General features: G+C 37.6%; 1 protein-coding gene and 2 non-coding genes across 3 annotated transcripts in view; 1 reads left to right on the top strand and 2 right to left on the bottom strand.

The window, feature by feature from the left end:
* Positions 1–24,995, bottom strand: part of XRN2 (5'-3' exoribonuclease 2) — a 101,650-nt gene that overhangs the window by 4,664 nt on the left and 71,991 nt on the right. Inside the window, exons 25-28 of the mRNA XM_053573594.1 lie at positions 20,959–21,027; positions 20,744–20,875; positions 18,098–18,225; positions 3,865–3,928 (exon numbers count right to left, since the gene is read on the bottom strand). Of these exons, the coding sequence (XP_053429569.1) occupies positions 3,865–3,928; positions 18,098–18,225; positions 20,744–20,875; positions 20,959–21,027 (393 nt within the window). The remainder of the gene's footprint in view (positions 1–3,864; positions 3,929–18,097; positions 18,226–20,743; positions 20,876–20,958; positions 21,028–24,995) is intronic.
* LOC128574367 (small nucleolar RNA SNORA28) lies at positions 14,208–14,332 on the bottom strand. Its single transcript, XR_008376739.1, has one exon. It is a non-coding gene; the product is annotated as a small nucleolar RNA SNORA28 (small nucleolar RNA).
* Positions 15,518–15,624, top strand: LOC128574281 (U6 spliceosomal RNA). Its single transcript, XR_008376658.1, has one exon. It is a non-coding gene; the product is annotated as a U6 spliceosomal RNA (small nuclear RNA).

A 24,995-nucleotide genomic window follows, 5' to 3' on the forward strand; every position in this document is an offset into this window, starting at 1 on the left:
ATTAACTAATCAATTTTTCTTTCTAGTCTTGTAATGATAAAATTCACTCAACTAAGATTCAGGAAAATCTGCTTCCATGAATAATACATATTATAAGTGCAATTTAAAATACTTTGTGCTCTAAAAATAGGTAGGAATGAATTCAGTTAAAAAACACAGTTCTCCTTTTGCGGCACCTGTGGCTCAAGGAGTAGGGCGCCGGTCCCATATGCCGGAGGTGGTGGGTTCAAACCCAGCCCCGGCCAAAAAAAAAAAACAAAAAAACACAGTTCTCCTTTTTTAAAATGCTTATTTCAATGAAGCTCATTTTTATGACAAAAATCATGAATAAAAGTTAACAGAATAAAATAAGAATGGCATGTGCTGCCCTCTTTTTATGTGTCCACAGGCCTTAATTTCCACAAATCTACCTAATGTCTATATTAATCAAAATAATTTGCAAATACGAACTGGAATCTGTCCAGGAAAATGCATTTAAGATCTGGAGTGGACGCACTGAGGTCGACACTCCCTGACTTTTTAGAATTAGAGGTTAATAACTGAGGTGAACTTATTTGTGCCATTTGCCATACTGTTTTGAAAAATTACTAGCATTGTGAAGTAACTACTACCAATTTGGATTTTTTCTTTTTAGACAGTCTCACTATGTCACCCAAGGAAGAGTGCCGTAGTGTCACAGCTCACAGCAACCTCCAATTCTTGGGCTTAAACGATTCTCTTGCCTCAGCCTCCCAAGCAGCTGGGACTACAGGCGCCCACCACAACGCCTGGCTATTTTTTTGTTGCAGTTATTTAACTGGCGCAGCCCAGTTTGAACCCGCCAGCTCCGGTGTATGTGGCTGGCACGGTAACCACTGTGCTATAGGCGCCATGCCCCAATTTGGGTATTTTTAATTTATACATATGGCAAATCAAGAGTTTTTGAAGATTTCTCCACAAATAACTAAGCTTAATACTCCTAAGTTTAAAATTAAATGGCTCCCATACCTACAGTAAAGAGAGGCCTCCACTGGCAAGAAGAAACCAGACCAAGTGACAGAACTCAAGTGAACAAGGGACAGGAACTCAAATGCTGTACAGCTCTGCTAAGTATCAACACTAGGCTGTCTTTGTGAGGGGAGGAAGAGGGAGGGATGTTTCTGTTGTTATTTTGTATTTTTGAGACACTGAGTAGAGCACCATGGCATCACAGCTCACAGCAACCTCAGCCTCCTGGGCTTGAGCAATCCTCTTGCCTCAGTCTCCTGAGTAGCTGAGAAAATAGGCATATGCCACTACACCCAGTTATTTTTTTTTTATTTTTAGTAGAGACAGGGTCTTAAGTCTTGCTCAGGCTGGTCTCAAACTCCTGAGCTCAAGCAATCCACCCACTTCAGCCTGAGTACTATGATTACAAGCCAGAGCCACTGCTGTATTTTTATATCAAAAGAATATATGGATTATAAATACTATCTCAAAACTATGATGCCATGATACTCAGAGAAACAGAGTGAGACTCTGTCTCAAAAAAATAAAATAAACAAAACAAAACAACAATAGGAGCATCAGGAAAACACCCTCAATGTTCTTTTTTCTGATAGGATTCTTGGCAAACACTCAAAATAGTACAGCAGAAAATAATCCTGAACTGAGGATCAGTAAAACCTGCTTCTCAGAAGAATTCTTCTACTTAACTAGTCATCTCAGTGAAGTCGTGACAGTCTCTCTGCTGTGTCTTATGGAGGAGCCTAATGGTTGTACTTACAAGAGCTATGAAAATGCATATGTCTAGGGTGATGTGATACATCTGTTGTAGCTAATGGAGAATTTAGGAGAGCTGAATTCAAACTTAGAAATAAAATAGTACATTTCTTGAAGGACCAAATTTAAGACCTATAAAATAGAATTCTACTTGGTCTTACTTAACTTTTGCTTTCAAGCATGATTTTATAAATATCTAACTAAAAATAAAACAAAATATATACCCACAAAACTTGTCCCTAAGCTGCTGGGTTCACAAAGTCAGTCTAAATAATATCAGTACTTGCTAGATCAGAATAAAAACAAAACCCAGCAGACACATCAGGGCCAGAGCAGGAACAATGATGATGAGCTTAAGAAAACTTAACATACATAGAGGGAAAGGAAGCTGCTGGTGCTGAAGAAAGGGCGCCTCCAAAGTGGAAGTAGAGCCTTTACTTCCTTTGAAGTTCTTACAGCTTTATACTATGCTCAGAATAAACACTCTGATGAGTTTTGTTCCAGTGAAAAGTTTCTTGGTAAAGAATGGCATGAAAGAGTGACCTAAGGCAACCTGCTGAACTTCCTGTGTGCCTCAGTTTCTTCATCTATAAAAATGCAAAAATAACACCATCTATTTAACAAGGAGTTGCTGGGAGGAATAAAGTCACGTTTATAAAAGCAGGTTAACACAGTGCTAACACTTTGTAAGCAGACAGTAGCAATTATTGTCAACATGAAAAGAAAGTAATCAGTAAGATAAGTAAAACAAGTATATACAGCAGAACCTCTGAGTCGACCACCCAAGGGACTATCACAAACTGGTGAACAAAAGGAACGAGGCCCAGCGTGCTGATGGGCACATGTGCTGGAGGATGAATATTAGGCCAGCATAAGGAGGTGATCCGTGCGGGGAGGGGTCAACCACGGAGGCTCTACTGTAACTTAAGACCAATTTACCCCTTACTCATTTAAGTTGTTTGACTGTGATACTACTACTCTGAAGATAATGAAACAGTATGTTTTTGAGCATGTATACTAAAAAGAAAACATACATACATTGCCAATCATATTACATTTAATGGGACTTCCAGTAGATGGCTGATACTATTAAGAAATACCGAATAACATAGTTTCTTTTATTTTTTTGAAGAAAAAAATGAAGTTTTGGTATCTCTAAACAGAGTTTTCTAAAAAGGAGAGAAACATTTATAATTCAATATAAGAAAACATTTTGTTCATTTTAGATGTGAACAGATTAAAAATTGCTAAAATGCCAGAGGAGAGGAAAATAAAACAGATTAGAACGGGGAAGGCAAAAAAGGAAGCCCTTCTATGATAGGGCTCGATTTGTTTTTATATTTCCCGACGCTGGCAAAACCATCATAAAATGTTTTATGACACTTTTTAAAGTCGTCTTTCAAAAAATTATTCTTCAGATGTTAATATAATTATTCATAACGTGCCTCACTGTCTTGTTATACAGAGTCCATCTGACTTAGGGGCATGCAACTTATCAATGAAGGAACACATGTCAAACATCCCTTGTTATGAAACCATGTCACATTCCTCCTAGTCCATGGTACTTATTAGACTGCAGATCCCATAATCCTCTTCTGAGTCCCTTCTGCGTTTAATTCAGTTCAATCTTAAGTAGTTAAAGAAACTGTTTTCAGTGGCAACTAATAACTACTGACCTACAGTGACACTACCCTACAATAGGCTTGTCAGCTCTGAAAAAGTTGTACCAAAGAAGCTGATTAGGACTTCAAGAGGTTTGTAGTAAGAATCAATGGTTGGTCTGTACTAATGCTGCACTGCCACACAGAAATGATAAAAGTGGAACACCATTAGTTATGCCTCATTAAGCTGCACAACCCTTCTAAAAAGAAATCTGTTTAGCCTGCCCAAAACCTAATGCAATTTTAAGCTCTCTGCGTTGCATTTTTAGGGCATCCCAACAGCATCAATAAAATAAAGGCCAAGAACCAAGAAAAGCAGGAAAGTATATAAACCCGAGTCTTTTAATTAAAAGTAATTAGCTATATATTTCCCTAATTATGGAGGTTTTAGTTTCTAAAAAGCCCATAAACCCAAAATGTGAATGTGAGAAAGTGTTTAAAAGTCATGTTTGCTTTTTGTTACCTGTCAAATCTTTGCTGCTGGAATAGGGGAGGAGGACCTCGCCAGGAATCCTGGGGCCTCATATCTGGAAAATAAATGGAAGGATTAAACAGAAGACTTTTAAAAGTAATCAATATTGAGCTCCCCACATATTTTATAATCAAAAGTTGTTAGAAAAAGTCTGAGATAAAATGTAAACCATATAAGCTAGCATCATAATTATACACACCACAAAGTAGCCAACAGGGTCAGCAAATTCTTTGTTTCATCATTTTTCTTTTGCTAACAAAACAGTTTTAGTAACCTTGGTCATTAAACACATTTCTTGCTATGTATTGTGTAAAGGCATGTATAGTTTTAACATTTAATTTTATATACTACACAAATGGAAAGGATTTATTTAGGTCTTTTCCATAAACCCAAACTCAACGAACAGAGATCTTGAAATTTTCCTCCTAAAGATGTCAACTGTCATAAAACAGAAAGCACACAACCTCATCAACACAAACCAGAAAAACATGTTAAATGATGGGGTCACTCACTTTCCCATTGTTTTCTGATAGTCAAACCTCTTCCCCCAAATGTAAAGCTGCACTAGCAACAACATCTAAGCAGAAGAAATAATCAAATGGCCCCTGCTCTTCTAAATAAACTGACCAGTAAATGGGTGTTAGAACACACCGGGGCCTCTCGGGGGGAGGGGATGTTCAGCAGCGCTATAGGTTGGTATCAACCACATAAACCAACTGCATGCAGCTGGCCGTTGTCTCACCGCCCTTCAGCAGAGTCTACTGAGACCTAATTAAAATAGCTGATTCCAGAAGTTGTCTAATGTGTTTATTGTGTGAGGACAGTAACCTCTAGAATCCTAAGAACAAAGACGACAAGGCTTATCTTAATGAATTCAGGCTCACATTTTAACAGAAACACAAATAAGAATCATGTTTTTAAACTTACTTTCTTAAAGAAAAGAAATGAAAGCTTATTTCTGGTTAGGAACCAAAAAAAAGTAATCTGGTTTTCATTTAAAAAGAAAAAAAAGGCGAAAGAAAAAAGTAGAATCATGCTTTTACAAAATCCCATGAAAAGAACATGGAACAAATAAGTATCTGGCTGATTCTAGCCTGAGACAGCTGGCCGCCTCTGCTCTGACTTCCTTCCTATCTCAACACAGCTAGGAAGGCCACAGTGAAGAAAGCCTTCTCCAAATGTGGACAAACTACCTAAAGGGGAGCAACCTTCTGCACCCACCACAGCCTTTCCCCCCTGGGTCCGCGGCCGGCACAAAGTTTCCCACAGCCAAACTAGGAGATGCCTCTCTCAGTAAGTGAGGGAAGCCTTCCAACGAACTCTGATTTCTAGGCAAAATCCCATTCTGAGTCAAAAGAAGGGTGATTTCTCTAGCCAATTTGAATTAAATCTCTTTTTTCTCATTTAAAAGTCAAACTCCTAGCAGCCAAACTGAGTAAGAGGCCGGGGAGGCAACTCAGTGGTCACTATGTGTGAAATGCACTTTCCAACCCTGAACAGAGACACAGGATGCTCATCACCACACAACCCACAGAAAATGGAGGAGAAAGTTTACTGTTCTAGCCCCAGAGTAAGGTCTCAATCAGATATTCATAATTTTCTAAAGGAGTAAAACTCAGAAATTCATTTATTGATTTATTTGACTGGAAACAGAATCTCACTGTCTCCTTGGATAGAGTGCAGTGACATCATAACTCACAGCAACCTCAAACTCTTGGGTACAAGCAAACCTCCTGTCTCAGCTTCCCGAGTAGCTGGGACTACAACGTCTAGCTAATTTTTCTATTTTTAGTAGAGTCAGGGTCTCACTCTTGCCCAGGCTGGTCTCAAACTCCTAAGCTCAGGTGATCCACCCGCCTTGGCCTCCCAAAGTGCTGGGATTACAGGCGTGAGCCACGGCTCCTGGCCCAGAAATTCTTACAATAACAGTCATTTCATCTTACAAATGAAAATGGTTTATTTCTATGGAAAAACATAGGATACATTTAGGTACCTCAATATGTTATATGATTTTCATTGAGTTACTACTTATGAGAACATAATCGACTAAAAGTAAAATCAACACATAGGTCACTTTTTCTGATCATTACTTTGTCAAACTTGAAGTCCACTGGTCCACTCAGAATTCAGATCAAATATAAAAGTTAATTTAGTGAGAATAGTGAAATTATTTCCAGAAGTATTTTATTTCAGTGCCTTTACATGTACAAAATTAGCTAATTAATACAAAAGTCAAAAGAAATACAGTGAATTTCAGTCAGACCCCCGTCTACCTCTGCATTGCACAGAGCCCAGAATCACTGTGGTCACCCTAGAAACAGCCCTAGATATCCATGATATCTCTTTGTGTATGGTGTAATGCAAAACATAGTTTTAAATTAAAACCTAAACAAACTTTCTGGAACTAAAAATGGTGATGCAATTATTAAATCATTCCTTGAATTCAATCTAAAAAAAAAAAGATCAAAGAAAAACATCAAGGCTATCCTTAAGCAAATTCTTCAAGTGGCTTCACACACTCTCCATGGTACTTATAAAAGCTTCCACACTAGATCCCTAATAAATTTTAAATTGGAAAAAGAAAAAAACATAAATAAAATGAGGTAAAACGAGCTTGTACATTTTCTCCTAGAAACAGTACAGCTGGCGGGAAAGCCATCCTGGTCATTAGGAACACATATTCCTAAGATTCAAACACAATAAATGTTAGATTAAGGCCAGCAATATTCTTTAGTAGAACCAGAATGTAAAGTTCACTAAGTATAAATGCATTTTTTAAGAGAGAGGATGCTTTTCTATAGTTTACCTATACACCTATAAGTACTTTAAAAATAGCAAGCGTCCCTACCCCTTCATTCCTAGCATGCTGGGTGCTTTTCTCTTTATTATTATCCCTCACTAGTACTTCTCATCTCCAAAACAAACTTTTTCACATAAACTCAAGATATGCAAAATACAGTTTTTCTAAAAATTAAAACCTAAGCAAACTTTCTAAAACTTAAAATGGTGATGCAATTATTAAAACATCCCTTGATTTCAATCCAAAAAGAAGAAAAAAAATCAAAGAAAGGCATAAAGGCTACCTTTAAATAAATTCTTTACGTGGCTCTGAGTAAAATACACACATAAAGTTTGTGTATATGTATATATACACACACACACATATACATACACAGCCTTTAAGTATTCATAAAGCCGAAATATTTCCTGGCTGACAGTAATGAAATAGATAGTAAAACAAACTTCTCATCATTCATTTGTATGGCTCTAACAGAAGATCCATTTGAGAGGGAGGAGAAAAATTCTGAGTGAATTGCACTTCAGAAGGTACAGCCGGGAGAGGAAAAAATGACAGTTGATTTTTTTCCTTTGGTCTTTAAAAACTTATCCCTTTTCTAGAGCTCTAAGGCCACATAAACCAAGCTTCACCAATAGCTTTTCAAGTGACAATTTACCTAATCAGCGTGGCAATCACAGAAAAGATTCCATGTTTACTGATTGCACTAATCAAAAATCACTTTTCAAATGCAGCTAATTGACAAGTTTACCAATTGAAACGAAAAGAAGTCACATAGACGGTTGTCTGGGCTGCAGAAACCAAATGCTTCATTGACATGGAGTACTCAGAGCTGCACTTGACTCCAACAAGTTATCAGTACTCAGACAATTACTCATCAGCCAAAAACTGACACATCAAAGTCAAATCCAACAACAATAAGAAACATCTACAGGAGACACTTGACAGAGAGTTGACAGTTTGACCAAATGGTCCTTCTTGAGTGTAATTTTGCATCACATGAGGAAAAGTTATGATACTAAAATCATTTTAAGGCCAATTACATGGTTTAGATCTCAATTTTGCTAAAATAATTTCTAATAAAATTTTAAAGTTCAAAATTCAACAAAAAGGAAAGCTGATCTTTTATCATTTAATACTTTCATAGCACTTACTGTACACAAAGTACTGTTTTAAGCACTTAGCAACTTAAATTCATTTAGTCTGGATATTCTGTAAGGTTTTCATTTTCTCTGTTCCATTTGCAATGAGGAAACTGGGGCACTGACTTAAACCCACCAGGGGTCACAAGGTTATTAAAGGGCAGAGTGAAAGCCAGAGGCTAAGTTCTTTTAACCACTCACTCTCCAGACAGAACGCAATCTCCAAGTTTCACATGCACTTATGCTGCTGGGTGAGGTTATACTTCCAGTTAATTTATTTTTATAAGGACCAGAACAGAACCACCGCCGATTTCTGTACTCAATCAGGAGGCTCAGAAATTTAGGACTTCAAGAAGACAGAATTAGGAATTTGATTATCTACTCTCATCATTCTGAAAATTTAGAACTGAAATTACACATATCTAAGACAGAAAGGAAAAATACCACACACTTTGAAAGTAAGCATCTTGACAAATGCAGGACTTATAGGGAGAAAATAAGAGAATGTCTTGGCTAACACTTTTGAATCTCTGCTCTTTTTTGTTGTTGTTGTTGTTGCAGTTTGGCCAGGCCTGGGACTTGAACCCGCCAGCCTCGGCATATGGGGCTGGCGCCCTACTCCCTGAGCCACAGGCGCTGTCCTGAATCCCTGCTCTTTTTGAAAGAAAAGGTCTACCCCAAAAGATCTAGTATAAAAAAACATCAAATACATATATATGTATATAAAAAATAGAAGGGATTAAAGAAAAATTAGAACTGAATATAGACAGGGATGGATAAAGGATATACTTATAGGTGGGAGAGGATTAGTCCTATATAAACCTAGTAAATTTTTATTCTAGTAATTTATTTATCTATACTAATCTAGAAGTCCTTGACAAGCAACCACAAAATAAGCATGCTAGAAAAGTCTGAATGACAATAAACTAAAAGAAAATAAAAATGAAGTAATATGTTGGACTGTCTGTAAAGTGTATTGGGGAAAACATCACAAAACATGGGATTTCCTTCTTTGACAATAGACAGCATTTTTGTTTTCTGGGCTTATCCCTCAGTGACCATTCTACATTAGGCTAATTATTTATCTGACACATTTCTGACAGAAATAGCAGGGAATGATTAGTAAAATGACATGGTTGCCTTCAGAAAGCTTCACCTCTCACCCCAAGCTTCTCTAGATTATCTTATAACCAAGGGCAATTAAAATTTATTAAACTCCCCAAATCCCTTCTGAGCTTTCACATTTCTGATTTACATAGATGATTCCCAAATTTCTCTTTCCAACTCTGTCCCCTCTCTCTTGAGCAAATACTAAACATAGATTACCACCTGCCAGCAGAGGACTCTAATGTCTTTCAGGAACTTCACCTCCATGAAATCACTCATTATATTCTTCCATACTCCTTCACCCTCCAGGGTCTCCAAATTCTGGGAAAGGCCTCATTAGTACCCTGGGTGTCCACAGTGGACCCACAGGGCTTGATTCTTGATTTTCCTCCTCTCTCCCCCCTCACTTTGCACATTCAATTATCCAGACTTTCAACAATTTTCCCCTCCTGTCTTCTTTACTTTGGATTTACTTTACCAAAGACTAGTTGGAATCTTCATCATCTCTCTGTAGCCAGAACCACCGAGTTGTGGTTTTAGAAAGGCGATATCCTGGTTCACTCTTCTGCTTAAGAAGAGTTTTTAAAAGCTCTTACAAAAAAACAGACCAGCACCCAAATTGAATCAGCAATGGACAAGAGCCAACTTACGAAAGAAAAAAACTGATGTTAAAATATCATCAAAATAGCAATTGTTTAAAAATTATAAAAACAAAGATACATTTTATCTTTTTAACATATTAGCAAGAACTTAAAAAAAAACACCTGGTATTGGTGGGAGTGGTATATTAGACGTTCTTACACGCTACTGGAGGAAATATAATTTGGACACTGTTATTTGGAGGTTAATGTGCTGATGTTTACTAAAAGCCTAAAAATTCAGCATACTTTTTGATCTAGTATTATCATATCTAAAAATTTAGCCTACAGTTGAGAAATACATTTTTAAAAGATTATTAGGAAAGCCCTTGTATATTTAAAAATTAAGCAACATATTATGCTTCTAAATAATCCATAGGTACATAATAACACAAAATAGAAATCAGAAAAATACTAAGAACTGAAGGATAATGAATAAATGATACAAAACTTTGTGGGATAAAGAGATTAGAGGAAAACTGACAGCACTAATAGGCATATATTAAAAAATTAAAATTAAAAATAAAGTATCTAAGTCTCCATCTCACAAATTAGAAGAATATAAATTTATTAAGAAGGGAACAATGAAGACAAATGTAGAAATCAATTAAACAGAAAATAAACAGATATTGATAGGACGAAAAAAAAAATCAATAAATCCAAAGGTTAATGCAGTGAGGAAGATGAGAGGGAATCTGATAAAATTAAATCGGTTTTAGCAGTAGTAATCAAGAAAAAAAGTGACTGTATGTTATCAACATCAGAAATGAATGTTAAACATCTTACAGTTATTACAAAGATATTTGGAGCATATTACCAACAATTTCTGGCAATAAACTTGAAATCTTAGAATAAGTGGACACATTCGTATAAAAAATGGGAACTTAAAACCAATGTAAGTAATAAAAAAATTGAATAGTCTCTCAATTAAATAATTTGTATATTAAAGAATGAGTCTCTAATTAAATACCTTACCATAAAGAAATCTCTAAGCCCAAATGGCTTAATTCTTCTAAAGATTAAGAAATGACAGTGATCTTACAATAACTCATACAGAGAATAAAAATGTAGAAAACACTTTCTAACTTGTTGTATGAGGCCAGAAAAAACTTACCCAAGAACACGTAAAAAGAGAGATATAATAAAGCTAATCTCTCTCTCACAATACACAGATTTTAAAAATCCTAAACATACTGACACACAGAAAGTAGTAACATATGAAACACCTAACATACTCCAGAAATCACCCTTACTCCAGGAATGCCATGTTGGTTAAACATTTGAAAAACATCACCCTAAAAGAAGGGGAGGTAAAAAAACAAACAAACAAACCATAAAAGAAATCTGTGCAACTTTTCAACCAATGGAGAACAAACATTTGTTAAAATTCAGCATCTAGCCAGGGCCCATAGCTCAGTGGTTACAGCGCCAGCCACATGCACTGAGGATGGCAGGTTCAAACCTGGCCCCGGCCTGCCAAACAACAGGAATAACTGCAACAAAAAAATACCCAGTGTTGTGGCGGGCGCCTGTAATCCCAGCTACTTGGGAGGCTGAGGCAAGAGAATCACTTAAGCCCAACAGTTGCTGTGAGCTGTGATGCCAAAGAACTCTACCCAGGGCAACATAGTGAGACTCTGTCTCAAAGAAAAAATAAATAAATAAATGAATAAATAAAATTCACCATCTACTAGAAACATGGAATAGAACCCCCTCAATATGTCAAAGGTTCTCTACAAAGAAAAAACTACAGCAGACATCACATTTACTGGTAAAATATTAAAGACTTTCCCTTTAAGACCTACTGGGGGCCAAGCATGGTGGCTCACACCTGTAGTCCCAGCCCTCTGGGAGGCCAAGACAAGAGGACTGCTTGACGGCAAGAGCAGGAGACCAGCCTAAGAGCAAGAGCCTGTCTCTACAAAAAAAAATAGAAAAATTAACCGGGAGGGTGGCATGTGCCTATAGTCCCAGCTGCTTGGGATGCTGAGGCAAGATTGTAAGCCCAGGAGTTGGAGGTTGCTGTGAGATGATGACACCACTGCACTCTAGCCCAGGGGATGGAGCAAGACCCTGCCTCAAAAAAAAAAAAAAAAAAAAAAAAAAAAACCACATTGGGAATGGAATTAAGATATCCACATCAGGGCAGCACCTGTGGCTCAGTGGGTAGGGCACCAGCCGTATACACAGAGGGTGGCGGGTTCAAACCCGGCTCCCGCCAAACTGCAACAACAACAAAAAAATACATATAGCCAGGCGTTGTGGCGGGTGCCTGTAGTCCCAGCTACTTGGGACGCTGAGGCAAGAGAATCACCCAAGCCCAGGAGTTGGAAGTTGCTGTGAGCTGTGTGACGCCACGGCACTCTACTGAGGGTGATAAAAAAATGAGACTCTGTCTCTAAAAAAAAAAAAAAAAAAAGATATCCACCATCATCATTTCTACTTAATTACATGACAGGTCTTAGCCAGTGCAATAAAGCATAAAAAAACAAAAGGCAGTAAGATTAGAAAATAAATAATTATAATTGTCATTACTTGTGGATGGCATGATTGTGTATGCAGAATATCCAAAAGAACAAACTATTAGAATAAATGAATTTAGTAAGGTTGTTAGATATGTTATCAACTTTATTATGAAATCAACTTTATTTCCATATATGAGCAATTAGAAAGTGATAATATACTTGGGAGGCTGAGGCAAGAGAATTGCTTAAGCCCAAGAGTTTGAGGTTGCTATGAGCTGTGATGCCACAGCACTCTACCCAGGGCAACATAGTGAGACTCTGTCTCAAAAAAAAAAAAAAAAGAAAGTGATAACATTACTTACAAAAACATCAAAGCACATCAACTATTTAGGAATAGTCCTTTTGCCCTTCACTCTTTATTGCAATGAAGTCAGACTTCACAGTTGTGAGTTTAAAGTGAGAGAGGATAGCCAAGAAGGGTGAGGTCTAGAAAAACAGGTCTTCTTAGGGAGACCACAAGGATACACCCGCAGGGTCCTCTCCACGGTGACTCAGCTCTTGGGAATTTGTAAACTTAACTTCCTGAAAGTTGGAAGTTTCCAAGTTCTGTGAAATCCTGTAGGGGGCGGGAATAACATCTCCCACTTGATTCAAACTGGCCAATGAGAAGGGCACCTGTGGGGTGGAACTTTTTGAGTGTCAATAAAAAGGGAAAGACCAAGACAGTAGGGGAGCGCAGCCATTTGGAATTCTTCTTTGCCGTAAGCTCCCGGCTGGTGAATAAAGCCCTTCTTCCTCTTATAAACGTGGTGTTTGGGTGCTCTTTCTCTCTGTTGGGCCTTGTCTTCCTGCAACAAAAGAATCCCCACATTCCCTAAATTGTAGCACAAACCTCTATTCATCTTATGACGCCAAGAATAAAAGTACAAAGGTAAACTAACCAAGTGGAAAAACAGTAATTCCAATACAAAAAAAAAACAACAACAAAATGTCACAACCAAAATATAAAAGAATTCCTACAAAATACAAGGGTAGATGACCCACAATAGGAAAATAGTCAAAGACTCAAAACCACACTACTAAAGAAGGAAACGTGATCAACAGCACAGAAAAATGCTCAAGGTAGTCATCACGAAGATGCTGATTAGAACCTCAGAGAAAAACCAAACCCCACCTGGTAGACTGATTAACAGTGAAAAGAAATGACAATAGAAGGGTCAGTAAAATGTGGAACAACTGGAACTCTCCTGCACAGCCACAGGAATGTAAATGGTACAAAATGAACGAACGTATGATAATGTTGGGAACGTCTTCAGCATTTTTACTCACGAAAGCTGGACACACCCACAACCCATGACCTTGCAGTTCTGCCCCCAGGTACATCTCTATTAGAAATATTTACGTAAATGTAGCAAGAGACCCAGGCAGCACAAGTGCTCTTTCTATTGGAAAGGTAAATAAATGGTGATACAGCCACATACTGGAACAGTTTAAGCAATGAGAATGGATGAATTATTGTTACAAGCGATGACATGAATAAATCTCAGAAAAGAAATACTGAACAAAAGAGGGCTAGTTTTAAAAATAATAATATTGCTCGGGCGCGGTGGCTCATGCCTGTAATCCTAGCACTCTGGGAGTCCAAGGCAGGTAGACTGCTTGAGCTCATGAGTTCAAGACCAGTCTGAGAAAAGCAAGACCCCATCTCTACTAAAACAGAAAACCTGAGGTGAAAGGATCATTAGAGCCCAAGAGTTGGAGGTTGCTGTCAGCTATGATACCATGGCACTCTACATAAGGCAAGAGCTTGAGACTCTGCCTCAAAATAATAATAATGATGTAAGAGTCCACTGAAGTTTTTATTTTTTGTTTGTTCGGTTTTTTGCAGTTTTTGGCTGGGGCTGGGTTTGAACCCACCACCTGCAGCATATGGGGCCGGCACCCTAATCCTTTGAGCCACAGGCACCGCCCTAGATAAAGTTTTTTAAAAAGGAAAACTACTATGTGGTATTGCAGTCAGGACAATATGCCCTTTCCTGGGTGGGAGGGTACCTGAAAGGCTTATGGTCCTGCAAAATCTCTATTTCTTGATCTGAATAATTGATACTCAGATTAAACAAACTGTATACGTATGACTTGGCACTTTGCATATGCTACATTTCTTTCTTTTTTTTTTTTTTTTTCCACTGTTAAAGTCTATATAACGGCTTATCCCACAAAGAGAGAACACCGGAATAGGTTAGACTTTCTTGCTATAGCAAGCTCAAATTGTGTCAGACACTTTTGACCATCTGCCACAGAGTGTTGCTTGCAATGCATATGCTACATTTCAATAAAAAGTGTATGTAAAAAAAAGTATGTGCAAAAATACATATATAACTCAGATTTTTTAAAACTGTATAAATGAATTAAGAAAAAAGAAGTACTGCTTATTTCAGGACTGTAGAAGAATGGGTGTTTAGTTTTTATATTTTACGGTTATAGGCCAAATTTTATTCAACTAACATACTATAGCAGCCTCCCCCCTCTTATCATCCGTACCAGTTTATGCTCCCAAGCTAATTTTGTATCAGTTATGCTAAACTTAATACCACCCAACTGCTTACTGTGTACATTATTGTGTCTCAGCCTGGAAAACCCCAAATCCCCCTCCAACCCTTCACCTTCCCTCCCACCCCACCGGCTCAATTTAATTATCATAGTCTTGCTGATTTTTTTTCTATAAACTTTTTTACTCTTCTCATTCCTACCACTTTGAAAAGATGTCAAATATTATTACAGTCCCAGTACTCATCTGCATGAGAGTAAAAATTTATAAGTCACCAGGCAGACAGGGCCACCTATTTCTTGCTCTAAATCAATTCCTACTTAACAAAACACCTGTCTCAAATTTTTAATGGTGTAAATGAAATAAAGACATTCTTAACTGGAATAGATTCTAAGCAAAGTCTCTTTGCAAGTACAAATTAGGTCTAATATTAACTACAACAATGGCAAGTGAGGAGTTATTTACTCAACAAAAGTAGAGAGGGCACTCTGCTATTTCAAATAAAATGCAGAGATACACACTATTTTCAAAGAGGGCAGACCAGGAACCACAGAACTGCAGGCTTCTAAGGACATGAAATTCTCTACCTCTGGTGTGATGCCAATCAATAAAAGAACTTTTTGGTTTTTCTTTCTCTTACCGTTGGAACAGTAAACTGTAGGAGGCCACGGAAGGCACTTGAATTTACATGAACTTCATACTGACTGACTTTCTGGGGAGTGGGTTTATGACTGTTCAGATTATGAACCTGACTCCCTGAAAGTTAACAACCACTGACCTAGGAAAATATTTCCCCAAAAAAATCAACGTATATAATTTTGGGGAGTCCATAACGAAGCTTTTTAATCTTCATATATTTGTATTTATTTTGATTTTTTTTTTCTTGAGACAGGGCCTCACTCTGTTGCCCAAGTTAGAGTGCAGTTGCATCAAAATAGCTAAGTGCAGTGCTCGCTTCGGCAGCACATATACTAAAATTGGAACGATACAGAGAAGATTAGCATGGCCCCTACACAAGGATGACATGCAAATTCGTGAAGCATTCCATATCTTTTTAAAAAATAAAACAAAAATAAAAATAATTAAAAAAAAAAACAGCTAACTACAGCCTCTACCTCCTGGGCTTAAGCAATCCTCCTGCCTCAGACTTGCTGGTAGCTTGAACTACATGCAAGCATCATCACACTTGGCTAATTTTTCTAATTTTTTTTTTGTAGAGACAGGGTCTCAGCTCTTGCTCAGGATGGTCTCCAACACCCAGTCTCAAACAATCCTCCTGCCTCAGCCTCCCAAGTGGCTAGGATTACAAGAGTGAACCACCACACCCGGCCTTGATGTGTATTTGAAAATAATAATCACATCAAACCCATAATGCCACAGTAGTGACATAACTGATCAATTTAAGAAGAAAAAGTAAAAAAAAAAAAGATTTAAAAGGTAAGTGAGTAGCTAACCAGGCAATCTCCAGATAGATAACAGTGCTGAAGAGCTCAGGGGCTGGGAAACAGCTAGGAAACACAGGATGGAAGGAAACTGTTTAATGGACACACATGCTTTCATCTTTGCTATTTATACTTCTTTTTAGATCTCTGAAAGTTTATACTCAATTCAGTAACCTCAGAAATTCCTCATAACTACCATCTTGAGAAATAGCGGCTAAACCAACTCAGAAATTACACCTGGCTCTAGCATTTTTGCATCTCAATTCCTTTTCCAATTTAGAAGCTGTGCTATTATTATTATTATTATTTTTGTAGAGACAGAGTCTCACTTTACTGCCCTCGGTAGAGTGCCGTGGTGTCACACGGCTCACAGCAACCTCCAGCTCTTGGGCTTACGCGATTCTCTTGCCTCAGCCTCCCAGGCAGCTGGGACTACAGGCACCTGCCACAACGCCCGGCTATTTTTTTGTTGCAGTTCAGCCGGGGCTGGGTTTGAACCCACCACCCTCGGTATATGGGGCTGGTGCCCTACTCACTGAGCCACAGGGTGCCACCCAGAAGCTGTACTATTATTATGGATAGAAGTTTATGGTACAAAAAAAGTCACTGATAAGGAATGTGTTGATAAACAGCTGGCTTTGAAAATAAGCTGGACATGTACTCCCCATTAATTAGTAAAATCTCAGGGCACAGAAAGATCTTTCCAAGTGATTAAACTGTCCTGCTGTATGTGGTATGACTTGATATTGAATATATGGAAATACTCTAAAACGTTGTGGGCTGAACTGTAAGGGAAGTATAGCTATTTAACCACTGCACTGAGCAGATCCCCACAGGCTCATTAAACCTGGTATTCGCTGAATGGAATAAAACTGCTCATGTCCATAGTTTTCATGATGCAATCATGAAATAGATCCATTCAATTTCATTAAGCCATACAGCAAAGACAACCCATAGAGAGGAACAGAGAAAGAGTGCACTGAAAACAGAGAGTCCTGAGGGAAGGAGACCCATTAGAACTCATTTCTTTTTGGGCAGCACATCTGGGAATCTGGGCTTCAGGCTAAAAAGTGGTTTGCAACTTAGATGGCATTAAAACACTGCTGGGCATACAGCATGAACACTTGCTAACAATTATCCACTTTAGGTATTTTCTTTAATATTAAACTATGGTTTCAGTTTTAAAAGAATTCAGAAAGCTGTCTACAATAGAATAGTACTCTTTTGAAATTCAATTTTTATAAAGTACTCCAATCATTCAGAAAAGGAAGTTAAATGATATGACACTGAGCTCTAACTAATGTTAGCATCCTGCCACACCGCCCCTTCCTCCCCCATGCTGCTTTTGTAGCAGACAATCAGAAATGGAGAAGCAAAGCCTTCATGAAGACAGCACTTTTGAGAACATGGCACATGACTTCATATATCCTTGATAAATGGGCACAGTAATGCAACTCAAAAACATTAAAGGGCATGCAATTTATAACTAACACAAAATCTATGAAGTCTAACATTCAACTAACCTTTCCATTTCCTGCTATAAGCCAAATGTAGTGTTAATTATTTTTGTGGTTAACATTTCTGACTGTCACAAGACAAGTTACAAGGGGTGATGGAAAGGGTAAGGTCTTCACAGAGCCACTTAAAGGTATGGTCGTACCCAAAGCAATGCCTGGCTACACGTCCACAGTACTGAGATACAGTTTAGATGAACAGGGAGGTATCTTTGTCTTTCAAGTGACTAAGAGGTGATAATTCTATTATCTATTGCATGTGATTTAACTGCCTAAATACTAGTAATTAATGGAATAGCAGTCAATTCTAAAGATCTTTCTGCATGTGTTAACTCAGAAACAGATTTTTTAGTGAAGACAGAAGGAAGAAATCCCACCCATCTTATTCAGTTAACTATATACAGCCAAGATAAATATCTGAAAGAATTTGTGTAAAGTATTCCCTTACAACTCTTCAATCTTATGTTTAAAGTCTACTGACTCATACAACCTTTCTCTTAGCAATGAAAGTAAGAAATCAACCTTTGTGGTGATATTCAATTTATAATGTAACCAATGAGTAAAAACTTACTTGACATAAGTTTTGGAATCTGAGCTTGTCCTCGTAACAGTGGCCTGTACAAGCTTCCCTGGTAAGTCGCAGGTGGGGGTGCAGCATTGCTGTAAACACCAGTTCCTGAGCCTCTTGGCATTACATGGCTATAAAAAGGAACCCCCCAAACCACACACATGAAAAAAATTACGTTAGCGATATATCCATCACATCACAGATTAAACAGGTGCAACTTACACAGGTGCATATAGCTGTATCTTTACTGCTAGACCTGATTAAGATAGCACAAATCAGGCTTTCACATGAAAGCTATAACCCAGTTATAACCTAAGAATAGGGGGAAGGGAAAAAGGGAGGGGTGGGTGGGTGGAGGGAGGGTGATTGGTGGGATTACACCTGCGGTGCATCTTACAAGGGTATACGTGAAACTTACTAAATGTAGAATGTAAATGTCTTAACACAATAACTAAGAAAATGCCAGGAAGGCTATGTTAACCAGTGTGATGAAAATGTGTCAAATGGTATATAAAACCAGTGTATGGTGCCCCATGGTCGCATTAATGTACAGCTATGATTTAATTAAAAAAAAAAAAAAAAAAGATAGCACAAATCAGAAAGTGTAAAGTTCAAAACCACACAATTGTAATGGTGATAGCAAATGTCCATCTGTCAACAACATTCTTTACTGACAATCACTTAAATATTTACCAATTACATTATACAAAAATAATTAGACTTTCTCTTTTTTTCACTGTATTTCTATTTTTTTTCCTTAAGGACCTTTGTCATTGCTATCACTGTACACTTTATTACTCCCTATTTGCTATTTTCACTTTGTTATATTAAACACCTCCCTATCCCTTTCTGTAGTAGTCATAATTCTAACATGTACATCTATAGCCTATTTCACTATATTGATAGCTCATATTTTTCTAGGCCATTCCTCTCATTTAGCTCTAGTATTATAAATTACACATTTAGCTCTAGTATTATAGATTACAATGCCCTATAAATTATTTTCTTAGGACAAACTCCAAGAAGTAGGAATTTGTATCAAAGGTTAAGAGTATCTTCAGAACTCAGAACTTTAGAGGAAATAACTATGCTGCTTTCCAAAATAGTTTAAAATAATGCACAAAAGATACCTTTAACACATTTGAAATTTGCATTTTTAAAATTATTATTAAGAATGAAAACTTTCCAAAACAGTAACGCTAACTTTTACAGTCTTTAGGAACTATCCCAAGCATTTTACAGACATTAGCTGACTTAATTCTGGTAACAATGTAATAATTTTAAGAGTTTAATTATTGTCTCCACTTTAGACATAAGAAAACTAGGGCAGAGCGGTTCAGTAACCAAACATGTAAATAGAAGGTATCTGACAGCAGGTGTTTAGAATCTAAAGCCCATGCTCACAGCCATAGTGTTACACTGTCCCTCTGTATACATCACATGCTGAAGATAACTTTCTACCTGAACCAGTTTTTCAATCTTCAGGTTTCCCTATTATTAATTGGAAATATCTGTCTATGAGTTACCACCATTAATTCCATAAACATAATGTATTAATTAGTATTTTCCCCAGCTTGTTGCTCTTTTTATACAAACTTTACTTGTTATTGTTTCAAAGTCACCTCTCTCTACTACATAGTCTCTTGAAGAGCTAGGAAAAAGACAGAAATCAAAAATTTACAGAAGACCAATAAACATATTAAAAGACAATGTCAGCAGCAGTAAAATGCCAATTCAAGCAACGAGATACCACAGTTCAAGTTCCGAGTAACCAAAAATTGAAGTGTTCTCTGAGATTTAAAAATAAATAAATAAGGGCGGCGCCTGTGGCTCAGTCGGGAAGGCACCGGCCCCATATACCGAGGGTGACGGGTTCAAACCCGGCCCCGGCCAAACTGCAACCAAAAAATAGCCGGGCCTTGTGGTGGGTGCCTGTAGTCCCAGCCACTCGGGAGGCTGAGGCAAGAGAATCGCTTCAGCCCAGGAGTTGGAGGTTGCTGTGAGCTGTGTGAGGCCACGGCACTCTACCGAGGGCAATAAAGTGAGACTCTGTCTCTACCAAAAAAATAAATAAATAAATAAATAAATAAGAGAGTGGAGGGTTTGAGTACTAATGTGTTGGTTAACACCTTAAAAAGATTTTGTCATATATTAATTCAGTTAACACTTTGAGAGTAAAGAAAATTTTTATTTCTTTGAAATATAGTAAAAAGCCTTAGAAAAAATAAAAGAATTCTCACACAACACATAAAGCAATACATAAGCAGAGAAGTGAATTTTTAAAAATGAACGAAAAGAGAAAAGTATCAAAGTTACTAAAATATCTACAAAACAGTTGCATTTTATGGTGTTAAAATTTTGTGGCACAAAACAATGTTCTGTCCAAAATGGGTGTCCAATTTTTAAAGATGGAACTCCATTCTTTCCTTGGTTTAATTTCAGAATGTACGAAATGTTATGGGGGACATAATAGTAGTGGTAGGCAGACATGGAATTGGTGGCCAGACAAAAATTATAAATGTGGAATAAACTCAGTATTTTAATAAGTAAAAAAAAAAAAAAAAGAAAATTGTGGCATAAGTCCCAAACTGCTTTGTGGGATGAGTCACATAAAGCAAAATATACAAAAGACAGAAATCCATGACTTACCCCAAAGTCCTGAAGGCTGACTGATCCAGATGGACAGGTCGCCGATCCCGGTTAAAACCAAGCTGGGGCTTCCACTGCCGTCCATTGCTGGATTTTTCCCAGTCACTGGGTTTCAGTACTGCGGCTGGCTTTCTGACCATTTGAAAATACAATACTTAGTTATACAGATAAACAACATCCATACAAAATAAACCTAGATAGTTAATTATTGTTACCTTGCTCCAGGAAGCATTACAGCTTTAAAAATATAATCTTCAGCAAACTGTGGGTCTTTAAAATTAATACTGCAAAAGAACACGAATAAGTTAATGATTTGATCATATTAGCCTGGCTTAGTTAACATGCAGACTGACATATTTTTCATGTTTAAACAGAATAACTTAAATTCAAAAGTCTTTGCCAAAAATTAGTTTAGCAGATGTTTTTACTAAATGTTAAATTTGTTCCTCACCAAACTGCCTCTAATTCCTAATACATAGCCGTCATGGAACTTTCTCTGTGGGAAAAGCCACGTTCCAGCTAACTGTGGGTGATGACACAGAAATAACAGACATTGCCTCAATTCTTGACAACCTTTTTCTTTCTTTTTTTTTTTTGCAGTTTTTGGCTGGGGCTGGATTTGAACCCGCCACCTCCGGCATATGGGGCCGGCACCCTACTCCTTTGAGCCACAGGCGCTGCCCACTTTCTTTTCTTTTTTTGAAACAGAGTCTCAAGCTGTCACCCTGGGTAGAGTGGCAAACCCAAACTCTTGGGCTTAAGTGATTCTCTTGCCTCAGCCTCCCGAGTAGCTGGGACTACAGGCGCCCGCCACAACGCCCAGCTATTTTTTGGTTGCAGCTGTCACTGTTGTTTGGCGGCCCAGGATGGGTTCAGACCCGCCAGCTTCTCGGTATGTGGCTGGCGCCCTGGCCGCTGAGCTATAGACAACAAGCAAAGAATTTTCAATATGATATTGGAGACAGGTTAAAACGTTTATAATAACAAAAAACAAAAATAAAGGTAAAATATCTTCATTTTTTTTTAGACCATGGCAAAGACCCCGCAGCATCTCAGGGCAGATTAGCTCTTGTTGCAATTAGGAAAAAATACAAACACTAGCAAAATAAAAATGTACACAAATGGCAAAGAATTCTATGGGGAAAAAAAAACGGAACAACAATTTCTCAGTTGGAACCCTGTATCCTGCTCTAATGGCTGTTTTTAAAATAATGAAAAAGTTACAATTTGAAAACCACACAAATGCTGATTACGTGAAGCTATATTCTCAGACTTTTGTTGTTTTTTTTTTTTATTAAATCATAACTGTATACATTGATATGATCATGGGGTATCATACACTCGCTTCATAAACCATTTGACACATTTTTACCACAGTGGTTAACATAGCCTTTCCGGCGTTATCTCAGTTACTGTGCCGAAACATTTACATTCTACCTTTACCAAGTTTCGCAAATACCCCTGTAATATGCACCACAGGTGTGATCCCACCGATCCCCCTCCCTTTCCCACTTCCCCCTATTGTTAAGTTGTAGCTGGGTTGTAGCTTTCCTGTGAGAGTCCCAAATTAGTTTCATAGTAGGGCTGTGTACATTAGGTACTTTTTCTTCCATTCTTGAGATACTTTACTAAGAAGAATATGTTCCAGCTCCATCCATGTAAACATGAAAGAGGTAAAGTCACCATCTTTCTTTAAGGCTGCATAGTATTCCATGGTATACATATACCACAATTTATTAATCCATTCGTGGATCGATGGGCACTTGGGCTTTTTCCATGACTTAGCTATTATGAATTGGGCTGCAATAAACATTCTGGTACAAATATCTTTGTTATGTTGTGATTTTTGGTCTTCTGGGTATATGCCCAGCAGAGGAATTACAGGATTGAACGGCAGATCTATTTTTAGATCTCTGAGTGTTCTCCATATATCTTTCCAAAAGGAATGTATTAATTTGCATTCCCACCAGCAGTGCAGAAGTGTTCCCTTTTCTCCGCATCCACACCAACATCTCTGGTCTTGAGATTTTGTGATATAGGCTAGTCTCATTGGAGTTAGATATCTCAAAGTAGTTTTGATTTGCATTTCTCTGATGATTAAAGATGATGAGCATTTTTTGATATGTCTGAAGGCCGTGCGCCTGTCTTCTTCAGAGAAGTTTCTCTTCAAATCCCTTGCCCAGCCTGCGATGGGATCCCTTGTTTTTTTCTTCCTGATGCGTTTGAGTTCTCTGTGGATTCTGGTTATTAAACCTTTGTCAGAGATATACCCTGCAAATATCTTCTCACATTCTGAGGGCTGTCTGCTTGCTTTGCTTACTGTGTTCTTAGCTGTGCAGAAGCTTTTTAGTTTGATCAAGTCCCAGTAGTGTATTTTTGAAGCTGCTTCAATTGCCCGGGGGGTTCTCCTCATGAAATACTCACCCAGACCAATTTCTTCACGGGTTTTCCCTGCATTCTCCTCTAGTATTTTTATAGTTTCTTGTCTTAAGTTTAAATCTTTAATCCAATGAGAGTCTATCTTAGTTAATGGTGAAAGGTGTGGGTCCAATTTCAGTCTTCCGCAGGTTGCCATCCAGTTCAGCCAGCACCATTTGTTAAATAGGGAATCTTTTCCCCACTGAACGTTTTTAATTGGCTTGTCAAAAATCAGATAGCGGTAAGTAGCTGGATTCATCTCTTGGTTCTCTATTCTGTTCCAGGTATCTACTTCTCTGTTTTTGTGCCAATACCATGCTGTTTTGATCACTATCGATTTGTAGTAAAGTCTGAGGTCTGGTAGTGTGATTCCTCCTGTTTTGTTTTTATTTCTGAGTAATGTCTTGGCTATTCGAGGTTTTTTCTGATTCCATATAAAACAAAGTAATGTTTTTTCAAGATCTTTAAAATATGACAGTGGAGATTTAATAGGGAGTGCGTTGAAATTATATACTGCTTTGGGTAGTATGGACATTTTGATAATGTTGATTCTTCCCAGCCATGAGCATGGTATGTTTTTCCATTTGTTAACATTTTCAGCTATTTCTTTTCTTAGAGTTTCATAGTTCTCTTTATAGAGATCTTTCACGTCTTTTGTTAGGTAAATTCCCAAATATTTCATCTTCTTTGGCACTACTGTGAATGGGATAGAGTCCTTAACTGCTTTTTCAATTTGACTGTTGGTGTATATAAAGGCTACCGATTTATGAATGTTGATTTTGTAACCTGAGACGCTGCTGTATTCCTTGATCACTTCTAGGAGTTTTGTAGTAGAGTCCCTAGTGTTTTCCAGATACACAATCATATCATCTGCGAAGAGCGAGAGTTTGATCTCTTCTGACCCTATATGGATACCCTTGATCGCCTTTTCTTCCCTAATTGCGGTGGCTAAAACTTCCATTACAATGTTGAAAAGCAATGGAGACAATGGGCAGCCTTGTCTGGTTCCTGATCTGAGTGGAAATGATTCCAATTTAACTCCATTCAATATGATATTGGCTGTGGGTTTGCTGTAGATAGCCTCTATCAGTTTAAGAAAAGTCCCTTCTAGACCAATTTTCTCGAGTGTTCTGATCATGAAGGGATGCTGGATATAATCAAAAGCTTTTTCTGCATCAATTGAGAGAATCATATGGTCTTTGTTTTTTAATTTGTTTATGTGCTGAATTACATTTATAGATTTACGTATATTGAACCAGCCTTGACACCCTGGGATAAAACCAACTTGGTCATGATGTATAATTTGTTTGATGTGTTGTGGATTCTGTTTGTTAGGATCTTGTTGAATATTTTTGCATCTATATTCATTAGTGATATTGGTCTATAATTTTCTTTTCTTGTTGGGTCTTTTCCTGGTTTGGGGATCAGGGTGATGTTTGCTTCATAGAACGTGTTGGGTAGTCTTCCTTCTTTTTCTACCTTTTGGAACAGGTTGAGTAATATAGGTACTAATTCCTCTTTAAAGGTTTGGTAGAATTCTGACGTGAAACCATCTTGTCCGGGGCTTTTCTTTTTAGAGAGGTTTTGTATAGTTGATGCTATTTCTGAACTTGATATGGGTCTGTTCAACATTTCTACTTGATTCTGGTTAAGTCTTGGAAGGTGGCGTGCTTCCAAGTATCGGTCTATTTCCTTCAGATTTTCATATTTCTGAGAATAAAGTTTCTTGTAATATTCATTAAGGATTTTTTGGATTTCTGATGAGTCTGTGGTTATTTCGTCTTTGTTGTTTCTGATTGATATTAGAGATTTTACTCTTTTTTTCCTGATTAGG

The sequence above is a fragment of the Nycticebus coucang genome, chromosome 21 (assembly GCF_027406575.1).
Source record: "Nycticebus coucang isolate mNycCou1 chromosome 21, mNycCou1.pri, whole genome shotgun sequence".
NCBI classification, from domain to species: domain Eukaryota; kingdom Metazoa; phylum Chordata; class Mammalia; order Primates; family Lorisidae; genus Nycticebus; species Nycticebus coucang.